The sequence below is a fragment of the Bufo gargarizans genome, chromosome 8, assembly GCF_014858855.1.
Source record: "Bufo gargarizans isolate SCDJY-AF-19 chromosome 8, ASM1485885v1, whole genome shotgun sequence".
NCBI lineage: Eukaryota > Metazoa > Chordata > Amphibia > Anura > Bufonidae > Bufo > Bufo gargarizans.
Genome location: NC_058087.1, coordinates 136,234,632 through 136,252,522, shown reverse-complemented (window position 1 = coordinate 136,252,522; position 17,891 = coordinate 136,234,632). Strand labels below are relative to the sequence as shown.

The 17,891-nt window shown below is 42.0% G+C and overlaps 1 protein-coding gene across 2 annotated transcripts in view; it reads right to left on the bottom strand.

The window, feature by feature from the left end:
* Nucleotides 1–2,125: 2,125 nt before the first annotated feature.
* LDAF1 (lipid droplet assembly factor 1) overlaps nt 2,126–17,891 on the bottom strand; it is a 60,304-nt gene continuing 44,538 nt past the window's right edge. For both annotated transcript variants that reach the window (XM_044304103.1, XM_044304104.1), the window contains exons 4-5: nt 14,595–14,733; nt 2,126–2,558 (exon numbers count right to left, since the gene is read on the bottom strand). In XM_044304103.1, coding sequence (XP_044160038.1) covers nt 2,459–2,558; nt 14,595–14,733 — 239 coding nt within the window. In that variant the 3' untranslated portion in view covers nt 2,126–2,458. The remainder of the gene's footprint in view (nt 2,559–14,594; nt 14,734–17,891) is intronic.

The window sequence follows — 17,891 nt, the reverse complement described above, 5'->3', positions numbered from 1 at the left end:
AGAACCATTTGGCCCATCTAGTCTGCCCAATATACTGAATACTATGGATAGCCCCTGGCCCTATCTTATATGAAGGATGGCCTTATGCCTATCCCATGCATGCTTAAACTCCTCCACTGTATTTCCAGCTACCACTTCTGCAGGAAGGCCATTCCATGCATCCACTACTCTCTCAGTAAAGTAATACTTCCTGATATTACTTTTAAACCTTTGCCCCTCTAATTTAAAACTATGTCCTCTTGTAGCAGTTTTTCTTCTTTTAAATATTCTCTCCTCTTTTACCTGGTCGATTCCCTTTATGTATTAAAAGTTTCTATCATATCCCCTCTGTCTCGTCTTTCTTCCAAGCTATACATGTTAAGGTCCTTTAATCTTTCCTGGTAAGTTTTATCCTGCAATCCATGTACTAGTTTAGTAGCTCTTCTCTAAACTCTCTCCAAAGTATCAATATCCTTCAGGAGATATGGTCTCCAGTACAATAGTCACTATTACACAGTATAGTGTAACTGATGCTGACTCCGATTATGTAATTTTTATATTCCTGCTCACTTGCATTCCGAAGCTGTGCATTTAGAGGACTCCATTATGTCAGTGAGGTCAGGAGTCCTCAATGCATTTTTCCACTGGTTTTTGGAGCATAGCGTCGGCATGCAATTGAGTTAAGAGAACAAGTACATAACTGAAATCAGCGTCACTTACGCCATGCACTGCTGACTCCAGCTTGGCGGTGTTTCGGAGCCGACAGATTTTCTTTAACTTGAGCAATTTGAAGCAACACCAAATAAATATTACCATAAGGCCCCCCAAGTAATTAAAGGGGTTATCCAACTTGCACTGCTCTCCCGGTCCAATTACTGTATATGCAGTGGCCACTACTGGGATCACATGCCGTACATTGGGCATATGATCCTAGCCTGGTTAAAAACCGCAGCGCATGCGTGAGAATGAATCTCTCGCAACAGCGCTAGCAAGAGAATCATATTTCTCACGCATGCGCTGTGGGTTCTAAACCCAGGCGAGGATCACTTGCCCAATGTACGGCATGTAATCCTGAAAGTGGCTGACACATATAATTGGACCAGGAGCACAGCGCAAGTTATATAATCCCTTTAAGCATGCAACAGCCACTGTGTGCTGAAAGATTTTATTGTCTAAATAAATACATTTTGGTGCTCTCTGACAAAACAAAAAAAGTGGTCTATGAGACTGAGGGGATAAAAGGTAGTATCTTTGGCAGTCTAGGGTAGAAAAAACCAGTAAATGGTAATATCTAGGTCTAGGGAAGAAAAGAGATAAATGGTAATATATTTGTTGATCTAGAGTAGACAAGGAGTAAATGATAATATATTTGGTGGTCTAGGATAGGAAATGGTAATCTCTTTGGTGGTCTACGATAGGAAATGGTAATCTCTTTGGTGGTGTAGGTTTGAAGGCTCTAGACCACCAAGGATGCTGATAACCCCTTTATTGCCATAGATCACTAGGTATAAACACAAATATCTTTAGCGTTCTGGAGATATGAAGAGATGCAATAAGCTGGATGATTTGGGGTACTGAAGAGGTACTAAAATCTAGAAATTTGCCAATTGGCTTCCTATAAAATTGACCCTTATGTGCATTGTGTGTTGGGGTTGAGCTGACTTCCCAGGGAGTCACCCCAGCCACACAACTATCTCTGCTCCTTGAGTCCCTGAGAGAAAAGCACTTTACAAATGTTTTTTATTGTCCTAGTGGACTGGGGTAGTTTAAGTGTGAACACAAACATATCTGGTGGTCTAGATTATCAAAGAGGCCAATATCCAGTGCTCTAAGGCTTTTAAAAAGTTTATGTCCGCATACATAGTGGTCTTGGACAACAAAGGTGTTTCTGGTAACATACCTAGTGATCTATGGCAATAAAGGGGTTATCAGCATCCCTGGTGGTCTAGAGCCTTGAAGGGTTTTGTCAGCATCCCTGATGTTCTAGAGAAGTAACATCCCTATGACCAGTGGTTTAGGGCCGTAAAGGTGTTAATAATCGACCTAACCAATGGTTTAGGACAGTGATCAATAATATCAGCCACAGTGATACTATTAAAATCCTAAAAACATAACAAAAAGTAATAACAAGCAATGAAGCATAAAATATGGCATATAAATGTTTATTGGCCAATCATTTAAAGCTTGTCACAAAACATGTAAAGGTGAAAAACATTTAAATATTACACGCAAGACCTGCTCATTGTATACAAGACCACATTCGGTGACGTCTGTATTCCACCAGGTGTCTGTCTGTGATGTGTTCTAGTGAATGAGTTCAAAAAGTTATAAAAGTAAAGGTCATCAGATAAATATAACACAATATACGTCTATGTACTTAAGTGAAGGTGTAAACATATACATATACCATTACTGTAACAGTCAATTAATAGAGACCCCAGGCAGACAAAAGGCCACAGTTTCAGTAGTAACATATCTTCTAGTCAATGTGGGTATTGTCCTTTGAAATTCTCCTGCCCATAGGAGAGTCTCCAGTTTGTGAGTCTGGATTAGCCTGGTTTGGTTTCCTGGATAGCAATCTATGTAAAAAAAAAAAAGATAAAGAAAATATGTGTTTATTGCACACCTGATTTAGCTAATCAGAATGTTCTAGCACATCTTTATATTCACCTTAAAGTGGTTGTTCAGAATTACACAAAGAAAGGGGTTCTCTATAGTCTATTCTTAGAGGGCATCTGTCAGCAGTTTTGTCCCTATGACACTGGCTGACCTGTTACATGTGCGCTTGGCAGCTGAAGCCATCTGTGTTGGTCCCATGTTCATATGTGCCCGCATTGCTGAGAAACATGATGTTTTGATATATGCAAATGAGCCTCTAGGAGCAACGGGGGCGTTGCCATTACACCTAGAGCCACAAGCTCTCTGCAACTGTTGCAACCTCTCCACTTTAATTGACAAGGCCAGGAGGGTGTGATCACATTTACACTGCCTGGCCCTGACAAAGTGCAGAGGGTGCAGCAGTTGCAGAGAGGGCAGAACCTCTAGGTGTAACGGTAGCGCCCCCATTGCCCCTAGAGGCTCATTTACATATATCAAAACATCATTTTTCTCAGCAATGCGGGCAGATAGGAACATGGGACCAACACAAAGGCCTTCAGCTGCCATGCAACAGGTCAGCCAGTTCCATACGTATAAATCTGCTGACAGATGCCCGCTGAAGAAAGAGCACCACTCTTGGTGAACAGGATGGCACAGGCATGAGATTTACACGGCAGACGGGGCCAGCAGGAGAACCAACGCTTGCCTGGCCCCTGTCAATCAAGACAGAAGGGCGTGGAAATGAGGTGGGCGAACGGAGCCTCTAGGAGCAGGTGCACCCCCCCCCCCCCCCCCCCCCGGTCCTAGAGGCTCATTTGCATACAATAAAAGTAAAAATTACACGAAAACGGGGGCATACTTAAATAAAATAAATGCAGAGTTAAATTCATTTTCACATCTATAATGTCAGCCTGTTTAATAGCGAAAATTGGGGTGACAGAAACCCTTTAAGGTAATATTCTATACCAAAGACATTTAAGCCATGAAAAAGAAATCAATATTAGCCGGCAATTAACATTTAACTACGACGTAAATCTATTTTTACTTTTTAATTTCACACTTTGCTCTGTTTTTAATATTGGCTTTGAATGTCAGTAATAAGCAGGCACTTTTGAGAATAGATACAGCAACCATACTGAGATGCCTACACCTAGTCAGACAAGGCTAATGTTTCCATAGAATGTGACAAAGGTCTCCCACCGAGTGAAAGTAAATAGAACCCAGAGGATTTATTCCATATAATACAGGCCTCCCTGCTAGAACAATATGGTAGACTCACTGCCAAGCAGGGGTTCACAGTTCCCCCCCGTGCTATAAAGCATCACGCTGCGAGTACCTTTGACAAGCGAATATCATATTAAATGCTAAATCGCCTCCAAATGAAACACCGAACAAATGCATTTTGCCTGGATACAGTATATGATAGGAGGTTGTAATACATCTAGTGGGCACACAGAGGGGATTAGAGGGACAGAACAGAGATTAGAAATGAATAACATGGGGGATAATGCCAAATAAACAAGAAATCGTCAGCTATTTCAGCTTCTTCTTTCCCACATATATCTCATCCTTAGGGCTCATGCACACGACAGTATTGCTTTTTCAGTGTTTTGCAGTCCGTTTTTTACGGATCCGTTGTTCCATTTTTTGTTTCCGTTTCCTTTCCGTTTTTCCGTATGCCGTATACAGTAATTACAGAGAAAAAATTGGGCTGGGCATAACATTTTCAATAGATGGTTCTGCAAAAATGGAATGGATACGGAAGACATACGGATGCATTTCCGTATGTGTTCCTTTTTTTTGCGGACCCATTGACTTGAATGGAGCCAAGCACCGTGATTTGCGGACAAGAATAGGACATGTTCTATCTTTTAACGGCACGGAAATACTGAAATACTGAAACGGAATGCACACGGAGACACTTCAGTATTTTTTGCTGAACCATTGAAATTAATGGTTCAGTATATGTTCCGCATACTGAACGCAACATACTGTCGTGTGCATGAGCCCTTACTGCTGCAAAACGAATTCACTTATGTTTTTTCTCACTAAGCGGAATCATCTGTGTTTCAACCATGAAAAGTAATCAATTAACCCCTTGAGGACCGGGCTCATTTTCACCTTAAGGACCGGGTCGTTTTTTTGCAAATCTGATCAGTGTCACTTTACGTGGTGATAACTTTAAAACGCTTTTACTTATCCAGGCCATTCTGAGATTGTTTTCTCATCCCGTATTGTACTTCATGACAGTGGTAAAATTGAGTCAAAAAAATACATTTACAAAAAATTGGGAAAAATTAGCTAATTTCCAAATTTCAATTTCTCTGCTTTTATGATAGATAGTAATACCTCCAAAAATAGTTATTACTTTACATTCCCCATATGTCTACTTCATGTTTGGATCATTTTGTGAATGCCATTTAAATTTTTTGGGGACGTCACAAGGCTTAGAAGTTTAGAAGCAAATCTTGAAATTTTTCTGAAAATTTCTAAAACCCACTTTTTCAGGACCAGTTCAGGTCTGAAGTCACTTTGTGAGGCTTACATAATAGAAACCACCCACAAATGACCCCATTTTACAAACTACACCCCTCAAGGTATTCAAAACTGATTTTACAAACTTTGTTAACCCTTTAGGTGTTCCACAAGAATTAATGGAAAAATTGAGATAACATTTCAAAATTTCACTTTTTGGGCAGATTTTCCATTTGAATAAATTTTTCCAGTTACAAAGCAAGGGTTAAACAGCCAAACAAAACTCAATATTTATTGCCCTGATTCTGTAGTTTACAGAAACACCCCATATGTGGTCGTAAACTGCTGTACGGGCACAGAAGGAAAGGAACGCCATACAGTTTTTGGAAGGCAGATTTTACTGGACTGGTTTTTTGACACCATGTCTCATTTAAAGCCCCCCTGACGCACCCCTATAGTAGAAAGTCCAAAAAAGTTACCCCAATTTTAGAAACTACACCCCTCAAGGTATAAAAAACTGATTTTACAAACGTTGTTAACTCTTTAGGTGTTCCACAAGAATTAATGAAAAATAGATAACATTTCAAAATTTCACTTTTTTGGCAGATTTGCTATTTTAATTAAAAAAAATTCCAGTTACAAAGCAAGGGTTAACAGCCAAATAAAACTCAATATTTATGGCCCTGACTCTGTAGTTTACAGAAACACCCCATATGTGGTCGTAAACTGCTGTCCAGGCACACGGCAGGGCGCAGAAGGAAAGGAATGCCGATTTTGCTGGACTGTTTTTTTTACACCATGTTCCATTTGAAGCCCCCCTGATGCAACCCTAGAGTAGAAACTTAAAAAAAGTGACCCAATTTTAGAAACTACGGGATAGGGTGGCAGTTTTGTTGGTACTATTTTAGGGTACATATGATTTTTGGCTGCTCTATATTACACTTTTTGTGAGGCAAGGTAACAAGAAATAGCTGTTTTGGCACCGTTTTTATTTTTTGTTATTTACAACATTCATCTGACAGGTTAGATCATGTGGTTTTTTTATAGAGCAGATTGTCACAGACAATACCAAATATGACCATTTTTTGGTTGTTTGTTTCAGTTTTACAAAGCATAAAAAAAATATATATATTCTTTAGTGTCTCCACATTTTTGGGCGACTGTCTTGTGTAGGGGCAAACTTTTTTCGGGATGAGATGACGGTTTGATTGGCACTATTTTGGGGTGCATATTACTTTTTGATCGCTTGCGATTACACTTTTTGTGATGTAAGGTGAAGAAAAATGGCTTTATTTACACAGTTTTTATTTATATTTTTTTACGGTATTCAGGGGTTAGGTCATGTGACATTTTTATAGAGCAGGTTATTACGGACGTGGCAATACCCAATATGTATACTTTTTTTTATTTATGTAAGTTTTACACAATGATTTCATTTTTGAAACAAAAAAAATAATGATGTTTTAGTGTCTCCATAGTTTGAGAGCCATAGTTTTTTCAGTTTTTGGGAGATTATCTTGGATAGGGTCTGATTTTTGCGGGATGAGATGACGGTTTGATTAGCACTATTTTGGGGTGCATATGACTTTTTGATCACTTGCTATTACACTTTTTGTGATGTAAGGTGACAAAAAAATTGCTTTTTTTACACTTTTTTTACGGTGTTCACCTTAGGGGTTAGGTAATGTGATATTTTAATAGAGCAGGTTATTACGGATGCGGCAATACCCAATATGTATACTTTTTTTAAATTTACTTACCGTAAGTTTTACACAGTAACAGCTTTTTTAAAACAAATAAAATGATGTTTTAGTGTCTCCATATTCTGAGCCATAGTTTTTTTATTTTTTGGGCGATTGCCTTAGGTAGGGGCTCATTTTTTGCAGGATGAGGCGATAGTTAGATTGGTACTATTTTGGTGGGCATACGCCTTTTTGATCGCTTGCTATTGTACTTTTAGTGATGTAAGGTGACAAAAAAATTGTTTATTTAGCATAGTTTTATATTTTTTTTTATGGTGTTCATATGAGGGGTCATGTGATATGTTTATAGAGCTGGTCGATACGGACGTGGCGATTCCTAATAGGTCTACTTCCCCCCCCCCCCCCCCTATTATTTACCAATTTTTTTTTAAACTTTATTTGGGGAAAATGACGTTTTGTTTTTTTTATACTTGAAACTAATTTTTTTGGGGGGGAAACTTAATTTTTTCAAATTTATTTTCACTTTGGTACTTAAACTTTTGGGGGTCTGATCCCCTTTACAATGCATTACAATACTTCTGTATTGGAATGCATTGGCTGTATGAGTAATACAGTGTGTATTACTCATACAGCTTCCTGCCTGTGAGATCCAGGGGGCTGGATCTCACAGGCTCTTCACCGGAAAGCAGCCCCGATGACTAAGGAAGGCATCGCGCTGACTTCCATGCCATCGGGTCCCCATTACAGCAGCATGGGGACCCGATAGCGCTGGAATGACCCCGTAAATGCTGCAAACCGCAGGTCTGAATTGACCTGCGGTTTGCAGCGATCGAAGATACGAGGGGGGTCACAGGACCCCCCTCGGCATTGACGCAGAGTGCCTGCTGAATGATTTCAGCAGGCACTTTGTTCCGATCACCGCGCACGGGCGGTGATTGTAAATACACATGACATACCGGTACGTCATGTGTCCTTAAGTACCAGGGCATCATGACGTACCGGAGACGTATTGTATAACACTGACAGCATTATGAACTCTAAAGGATGTTTCACACGAGCGAGTCCAGTGCGGGAATCACACTCCGTGTGCGAGTGTGATCCTCCGCTTGGGACTTGCAGGAGCGGACGGCATGATCATGATTTATGATTTATTTATTTATTTCCCACAGAATCATAGTGACATAAAGCTGTCAGTATGATTCTGTAGAAATAAGGTCAAGCAGAGGCACATAGTATTATAAATCATGATAATGCCGTGCGCTCCTGCAAGTCCTGAGCAGAGGATCACACTCACACATGGAGCGTGATTCCCGCAATGGACTCGCTCGTGTGAAACAGCCCTAACGGTTACATAGCATCATAAATCAATATAATGCTATGTAACCCCTTTAACCAGCCAGCATTAGTAATGTCAAAGCAGCATAAATAGCTATAGGTAAATGGATGGTATCTGGTAGTAAACTGCATGTTTAATTACACACATTGTAAATAAAAACATGGTCTACAAATTATCCCTTTTTGGTGGCAGATGTTTCCTTCTTGGTCTTCTGACCTATAAAATGGTAGCTCTTTTGAGTGATAAATACAAATTGAATCACAAAAGATTCAAATTCAGCTAGAACTGAATTTCTGGTAAAATCAAGAGTAATTTGATTTGTTTAGAATCGATTCGCTTATCTGTAATGATGACTAGCCTATATAGGTCTCTGAACTCCTTAGGGTATGTTCACACCATGGAACTAGGGGTATAAAATCTGCAGTGTACTAAAGTCCTCCAAAGCAAAAGAGACTTTAGGGTCCATTCACACGTCCGCAATTCTGTTCTGCATTTTGCGGAACGGAATTGCGGACTCATTCATTTCTATGGGGCTACATGATGTGCTGCCTGGATCCGGACCCTGGACCTGAATTTTCTATTAAGTGCCGGCAATGTGCGGTCCGCAAAATGCCGAACGCACATTGCCGGTGTCCGTGTTTTGCGGATCCGCAAAACACACACGGATGTGTGAATGGATCCTAACAGCCTAAAATGTATCATCCCATTTCTCCTGTCTTCATAAATATCCCCTTTGTGGCCCTAATCTTATGTCTTGATAGACGGCAGGGTCCAAACATAAAGGAGCACCTGGGGCGTTTCAGATAATAAACTGAAAATGGTTCAGGCCCAGTTGCGCACATGTAATGGTGTTGAGCTGCAAAATAATAGAAAACCCTTCTAAATGACCCCATTTTAAAAACTAGATCCCTTAAAGCATGCACCTAGTGGTGTAGTAAGCATGCTGAGTGCAAAATTATTATAGGATGAAATAATGAGTATATATGGTTTTATTCAAATTGTTAATAAAATTTTCACATGAAACTGGAGATTTTTTATTTTATTTTTAGATGGGTAACCCTGTTAACTGTCTTAGAAATCCACCACATGGAGCAAAATGTTGGAAATTCCAGTTAGTTCCCAAGATGCAAGAAGACAGATAGGGCTGTAATGACAAGCTGGCATTCAAGGACAGGACTGGTCGTACAACGTCTCTTTATCCCCAATAATCCCTATACGAGAGATAAACCTGCTAAGTAACACGCTGCACCATATTTCTAGACGTGTTGTGGGGTGTCCACAAAAAAGAAATTCTTCAACTCAAATCATTAGAGATCCTCCAAATAAAAAAATATCATGCCAATATCATGATACAGTAATGTGAATGGAATTAACAGCTTTGTGTGGCAGGACATAGGTCATAAAAAATGAAATCAGGAAAATTAAGAATACAAATCAGAAAAGGTAAAATTTGTTTCAATGTCTGAAAAAAAAAAAATTTGCTCCACAATCCATCCCAAAAGGATCCCTCCCTAGAAAGTCCACAAACTAAACAGAAAAAGAGAATAAATTGACTTCCTGAAAAGCCACCCTTTTTGGTATTAAACAAAATGAATAACTGGCAACCGTAAGGTAAGTCTCAAAACAGGAGTCCGGGTTGTGATGGGCAACTGGGGCAGTAAATTCGGGTGTCCCACCTACTTCCGTGTTTGCTACACACCCGGCATCTTTTCTGAGGATATGTCTTGCTGGTAGTGGCATGGTCAGGGTGAGGGAAGTGGCTTTCTGAAAGCCTTCGAACGTCCTCAGATTTAAAGGCTTGCCCAGGTGCAGGGGACTCAAACAGGAGACTCTCAACCACCTTCTCCTGGAACTCAAGAAAGTTGAGGGTTCCTTGGGACTTTTTAAATAAAAACAAAACTATTGTAGGTAGCAATCTGAATGAGGTAGATTGTTACCTTTTTATACCAGGCCTCTTCACCTAGTAGGGTTGAAGCGCCTGGTCCGAGAGGTCTACACCTCCCATAAATGTATTGTAGTCTGTCACACAGACTGGTTTGTGTTTGTCCACAGTAGCCCCCCCTCTCCCTAACTGCTACTGTGGGCTCTGCCTACACGGTGGTCAGCATATAGACATCATTCCTGTTCTTCCACCTCACTGCAAGCAGTTGGGTCACTTGCAAGGGCGAAGGATGCTCCTTTCTCCAAACGCTTGGACACCAGGGGTTGTGGGTATCCCACTCTGTTTTTGCGCACTGTCCAACAAGCCCCTGTGTTTGCAGCATGGAGGGATTTAAAAAGGGGTATACTACTATAAAAATTATCCGTGTACACGTGGTACCTTTGTGTATTTTTTCCGATGTCCCAATATTTTCGGGGCAGCCTGTGGGGTTAAGTTGGGAGTCTCTGCCCTCATAAACAGACAGACCGCAGGTGTAGCCGGTTGTGCTCTCGCACACCTTGTATAATTTTACCCCATATCTGGCATGCTTGGAGGGAATAAACTGACGGAAGGAAAGGCAGCCTTTAAAACTAAAAAGGGATTCATCGACAGTTTTTTTTCAGGGGTATACAATTTAAAGAATAAATCTGACACCCACTGACCGCCAGTTACGGACGGACAGTTTATAAATAGATTTTTCTTTTTTTAACAGTAAATCGCACAGCCAGGACAGAAGTCTGATCTCTCTCTCCTCACAGAAGACTGCACTGAGGGCAGAGAGAAGCACAGCACATGTCCTGGCTGAGGTTTAGTAAATATAATGGATGTGATCTCCATGATAGGTTTATCATGGAGACCACATGATCAGGGACCATTATTATTGGTCCCTGATCGTTACTGTGCTGAAGGCAGATCTTCAGCACAGTAACCAGTGCGCATGTCTGTGCCATTTTGTATAGTTTTTTTTTACACTGAGGATAGGGAGAGGGGGGTGGGCTCCTGCCCTTTAGTTAAATGAATTTAGGGCTATATTGCTGCCGGACCTGATCGGGGCATCATTATTACTCTCTCTCCTCTCCTGAGTAGAGAGAACCTGGTGCAGAGGCGAAGGCGGCCGTCTTACAGTGTGCGCATGTGCCGGCCGCCGCCGTCTTTCTTGTGGGGTGTGGGTGAGGATCGGGACCCAGCTTTCGCTGCACCAGAGGCTTTCTCACTCCTCTCTTACATGAGAGAAGGGAGAAAGTTTACTGCCAGCAGCATTTTCAGTGATCGCCGTGATACAGTGTATCACAGCGATCACGTGATCAGAGACCGCTTGTCAGGGTCTCTGATCACTGCCCCGATCCACTCAGATACCTCCGGTAGCTGCGGGCATGGAGCTAGAGCGCTTGATTTAAGCGCTAACTTCGGCTGAAGTGCCGCCGTAAAAAAAAGCTGAGCTCCAGCCCAAGCCCACTTAGTGACCGCCGTAAAAACTCGTATGGGTGGTCAGTAATGGGTTAAAAAGGCATCTGTCAGCAGATTTGTAACCCATGTTCACATGTGGCGGCCACATTGCTGAGAAAAATATAATGAGCCTCTAGGAGCAATGAGGGTGTTGCTGGTACTCCTAGAGGCTCCTAGGGGGGGGGGGGGGGGGGGGTCATATTCTAGAGACGAATGGGTCCCAGATGAACCTATCTGACATTGATGGCATATCCTAGCAATATGCCTTCAAGGTCTGAGATAGGAATACTCCTTTAAGGTGGTCATACAAGACTTTATTCCCAGATGATTTGTTGGTAATGAGGGGGGCTCAGCTGATTTAAGGGGGAGAAATATTAACTAAACTTCAAAAAACAGAGCCTGAATGACATGACCAACGAATAATCAAGCTCCCATGTTTAAAAATAAGGGAGGAGAACATAAAACATGTCATCTGTGTTACTTAGATACAGACAGTATAATTATGCTAATTGCATCTTGTGTAAGAAAATCTGATTTTCTAAAGATTTCCAACTAGCATATTTTTTTGCTCTCAATTCAAATTAATTATGCCTTTTTTTTATTGTGAGTGTGATCGTTCATTTTGGTAAAGGAAGGTTGGATACATGCAATTTTAAATAACAATATGATCACGAGCTTGTGTACGTAAGCCGTCTTCTCCCTTGGGCACATCAATACTACATCTATGAGAAAATCCATTTTGAAGAGCAGGTCTCCAATCTTATTAGTACGGGTCTATCCATCCCTAATACCATCAAGATAGTTCTCTTAGACTAGTGCTGATATATTGAAAAGCTCTGGAGTGTTCCTATACACAATACCATTGCAAAACTTGTTTTATTCTACTTTAGGGGATAGAAAACAATGCATTCCTTACAGCAAACTGTTGATTTAATCTATTCATGCCTGAACTGTTTTCTTATAACTTTTGCATTTGAGAAATTCTCCAAAGAAATAGGGAGCGTGGATTTCTTTGAACGGACCTGTCCTTGACTTTTAAAGCCGAATCAAACTGGGCAAAAAAAAACGTATGAATTGGAATTTTATTCAATTAATTTCTTATATTTTCAAGATTTATTATTTGGTTTTCTTGTTTATGCGGTTATAAACTTCGTGTTGGTTTCTTATACTTTTTGTGACGGTTGTTTTGTACTGATCTGTGTATATTTTATCCTCTCCATTAAAATGTGTCTGCATCAAGTCTCTTTGTAATTATCACTGGGAATGTCCTATTTAATATTTCGATAATTTTTTTATACATGTGTTAAATGGAACCTGTCACCAGAAAAATGCGAATGAATCTGTAGGCAGCATGCTCTAGAGCAGGAGGAGCTGAACAAGTAGATATATAGTTTGTAGGAAAATATTTAGCATAACTTGTATTTTATTCGTTTAAATTACTGCTCATTCTGGGCTTTGAAGTCAAGGAGGAGGTCCTATCGGTGACTGACAGCTATCTCTGTATACACAGCTATGGAGGGGATGCTGTCAATCACTGCTAGGGCCGCCTCCAGGGGCGTAGCTAAAAGCTCATGGGCCCTGGTGCAAGAGTTCAGCTTGGGCCCCCTTCCCACAGTGCTTGTTGGCAAGGGGCAGGGGAGCACATATCCTTCCTGCTGCCAGAGGCAAACATTGAAAGGGCACCCCCTCATGCCAAATTCTTAACCTAACCCCTTCCCTCCAGCCAGAGGTGTAAATTGACCAGTATGCACTTTCTATAATGCCAGTGTCTTATGTGGCACAAGGGTCTTTGGGCCCCTCAGGCTCCTGGGCCCGGTAGCGACTGCTACCTCTTCACCCTCTATAGCTACGCCCCTGGCCGCCTCTATGATGTCAAATCCCAGAATAAGCATGGATATAAATGGTTATATTAAAAGATTTACTGAATGTTTTCCAATAAAACTATATATCAATCTGCTCTATAACCTGCTGCCTGCATCTGAGACATCATGTTGAACGTGACAGAGCCAGGACCCTTCTTAGGCCTCTTTCACACTACAGTATGTCCATTTCAGTGTTTTGCGGTCCGTTTTTCACGGATCCGTTGTTCCGTTCTTTTGCTTCCGTTGTGGTTCCGTTTCCGTTCCGTTGTTCCGTTCCGTTTTTCCGTATGGCAAATACAGTATACAGTAATTACATAGAAAAAATTGGGCTGGGCATAACATTTTTCAATAGATGGTTCAGAAAAAACGGAACGGAAACGGAAGACATACGGATGCATTTCCGTATGTGTTCAGTTTTTTTTGCGGACCCATTGACTTGAATGGAGCCACGGACCGTGATTTGCGGCCAAATATAGGACATGTTCTATCTTTCAACGGAACGGAAAAACGGAAACGGAATGCATACGGAACACATTCCGTTTTTTTTGCGGAACCATTGAAATGAATGGTTCCGTATACGGACCGTATACGGAACGCAAAAAACGGACCGCAAAACGGTAAAAAAAAAAACGGTAGTGTGAAAGAGGCCTTATAGTGAGGAATTTTTTTTGTCCTTTATGTTTTAGTACTCTTTTTGAGTACCTTTCAGAGGCGGATTGGTCATAGACCCTACAGGGAAATTTCCCGGTGGGCCAGTGCTCCAGTGGGCCACCTAAGTTCTCCTCTCTGCCACTGACCGGGTACAAAATGAGCTCTCAACAGTAATTAACGCTGTGAGAATCAGGTACTCGTGTACCCGGCCAGCGACTGCACATGCCCTCCTGAATTCAACTGCTGTGGCCCGTACATCACCTCCTAAACCCCCTGCTCCATAGACAACTGGAGGAGGAGGACAGAAGATGGTAGCTATTGATGGCCACCACAAAGGGCCAGCTTTCGGGGCAGTATATTGTGCTACACTGTTATTTGGTTCTGCCGGGATAGTATTTTGCGCTGTGGCATTGTTGACCCCGCCTACTTGTGTAGCCCCGCCTTCTGTTCATTTGGACCTGCCTACAAAATGGGGTCACTTTAAGTTCCCAGTCCAGCCCTAGTGCCTTTTGTATGTGCATTACAGTAAACATTCATTTGAGAAGTGTGGAGCATTTCAGATGACCTGTGCCTTTTTCTTCAGCACCCCAAAACCCACAAAATATTCAATGAATTTCACTTACCTAGAAGTGTGCATGTAATTTATAATACTAGACACCGCCAGGTAACAGACACTCAGAACTCCTGACACTCCGAACGACAGAATCACAAGTCCACATAGGACACACAGCAAGGTGACGCCACACACGGTTATCACAATGCCTAAGAAAACAAAAACGCCATAGTAAATCACACTATAGGCCCATTTACACACAATCAATATTAAATCAATGACTTTAATCCCGAGAAATGCTTCTTTTTATTTCTATGTAAATAGGTTTTCAGTGCAACATGGGCAGGGCTGCTTCACCTGATCACCAATGGGCCGCCAGTACCGCTGCGCTGCCAGCGCCTCCCGCTCTTGTTTGATTGACATTCCCTGAGACTTTACAGCCAGTAGCAATGACACAAGGGGCGCCATTTCTCAAGATTAGAGGACCGGATTCTCACAAGAAAGGCATGGTTACGTTTCAGAATTCACCAACCCTACATTTGTGGCATGCTTTTTTTTAAACTGATTTTGGAAGCGACATACTCCCTTTAACAATTTGACATATTTACAGGTGATTTTATTCTAGGGTGGTCTATACAATCTCTACAGTTTGTATGATATAATCAAACAAAAGACAAAACATATTTAAAAGGGAAATGTGTAACCAAAACAATATTTGTGAAGACTTTTTTGGTGATGTTGTTTCTAATTTTCCATGTCACCATCTACATTTAAAAGAAAATCCTAAAATCATGCAGTTTTAGCCCTGTTTTAGGTTTATCCCACTAAACCTAAAAAATATGCACGAGTTCTTTGTCTATATACAGATCACTTTACTGCAGATATCATTACAGGCAGGATTAGAATGACAGATATCACCTATATACAGATAACACAGGATCCACCATTCATAATAGGCAGGGCCGTCTTTACCAAGGGGCAAAAGGGGCAGCTGCCCTGGGCCCAGTTGCTCCTGGGGGGCCCAAGGCAGCTGCCTCTTGAGCCCTGCTAGCTACTGCCCCGGGTGTCAGGCTGTCGGCTACACAGGCATCATGATCGTACTGTGTTAATGATCTTAATTCTAGGACCTTAATGAGTTTTGCTCTAGGACCTTAATGACATCATTACCATGTGACCAGTAACCTAGCAATTACTGGTCACATGGCTATGAGGTCATCACAGGTCCTACTGAGTGTTGCTGAAGTTAACTGTGGAGCTTTTTTTGTGTAAAGATTACATCAGAAAAAGGTGACAGGGGCTGTTATGTTAATATACTGTAAACTACTGTATAGTGGGGTGCTGTATACTGTGTGGTGGGCTGTATATTATGTGGTGGGCTATATACTGTGTAATGGGCTGTATACTGTGTGGTGGGCTGTATATTGTGTGGTGGGCTATATATTGTGTAATGGGCTGTATATTGTGGGGGGCCTGTATAGTGTGTGGGGGCCTGTATAGTGGGGGGGAGTGCTATACTGTTGTACTGTATAGTGTGGGGGGCTGTATCGTGTATAGTTTGGGGTGCTGTATACAGTGAGGTGTATACCATGAGGTGCTGTATACTGTGGGCTGCTATACTGCTCTACTATATACTGTGGGGTACTGTATAGTGTGGGGTGCTAAACTGCATACTGTGTGCTGCTGTATACTATAGGGTGCTATACTGCATACTGTGGGTTGCTGTATACTATAGGGTGCTATACTGCATACTGTGGGGTGCTGGGGTGCACTGTAACACTAGGGTGAGCCGAGCCCTGGTCTCCTTCCTGCAGAGCGGTGCCCACTTCCAGCCCAGAGCACTGATCCTGAGCCGCTGGAGTCTTCAGAACTGGAAGTATTTACAGTCATTCACTGGACTCTACCAGATGTGTGGATCTTTTGTGTGTGTGTTGTGGTGGAGGGCGTGATTGCCTGCTAAGGTGTGGGAAGGCGGGATCCAGGGGGCCCAAGTAAATTTTTGCCCAGGGTCCAATCAATATTAAAGACGGCCCTGATAATAGGTGATATCACAGCTTATCTGCTCCCTCCTGACCTCTGTACAGGTCGCAGAGCATGCCTAGAAAACTCTGCCATGGAAGTCAATGAGTTTAGCTCCTGTCTAGTGTGTCTATGGCCGACAGTGACTGCTGTAATACATATCGGACAAGATGGCTGCCCTTATAACATTTCCAAGAAATAGAGTAAAAAATAAAATAAAAAAAATCTACTGCAAAAAAATATCAACTTTGTAATACCCTTACAAAGTTCATATTTTCTTTCTGTAGATTTAGGTTTTTTTTTCACACTAGCGTTTTTGCTGGATCCGGCAGGGTTCAGCAAAAACGCCTCCGTTACTGATAATACAACCGTCTGCATCCGTTATGAACGGATCCGGTTGTATTATCTTTAACATTGCCAAGACGGATCCGTCATTAACTCCATTGAAAGTCAATGGGGGACGGATCCGTTTTCTATTGTGGCAGATTGTGGCAGAGAAAACGGATCCGTCCCCATTGACTTGCATTGGGGGTCATGACGGATCCTTCTTGATCAGTTTCCTAGGACGGAAAGCAAAATACAACATGTTCTGGTTTGCTCTCCGGTCTGGGAACGCAACTAAACTAAACGGAATGCATTTTGGAGCATTCTGTTCTGTTCAGTTCAGTTTTGTCCCCATTGACAATGAATGGGAACAAAACTGAAGCATTTTTTTTTTCCAGTATTGAGCCCCTATGATGGAACTCAATATCGGAAAACTTATACGACAGTTATCCTTTATTTTTTTGGAGTATTGGATTGTGGTGATTAATATCACCTTGGTGGCCCTATTTCAACTTTCCACTGTATTCAATTACCCCTTAATTCCACAGTTTTGTTCCCTGTACTGCCTACTTTTACCTCTGCTTAAAATCAGGTTGCTATGCAGGTCCGTCTATGTGTTGAAGGACGGAGGACGCAGAAGCACGCAGCGTGCAAGGTCAGATTACTGACAGCCAGGGACTGTAAGTAAAGGATTAAAGCCAGGTCCTCCCCAGCAGCTGATAACAGTGCCTGGGCTGTGTGCACTTCTCCCTGTCCCTGCACTTGGCAGACGCTCCCTCACTCAGCAGAGCTGGAGAATGCAGAGTTGGTGCAGCGCAGATCAAGGAAGGGAGATCTGCCGTCTGCTCAGTGTATACATGAAAGCAACATGTGGTAAGAGGACCCCTTTGTGCTGCAGGTGATTAACCCTTTAGGGGGAGGGCTCTGGTTACTGACACTTTTGGGGGGCTATTGTTACTGGCTAGTGAGGGCAGGCGGGATTAGCCTCAGGGTGAGGGCAGTGGCGGCCATCTTAACTGAATAGTGA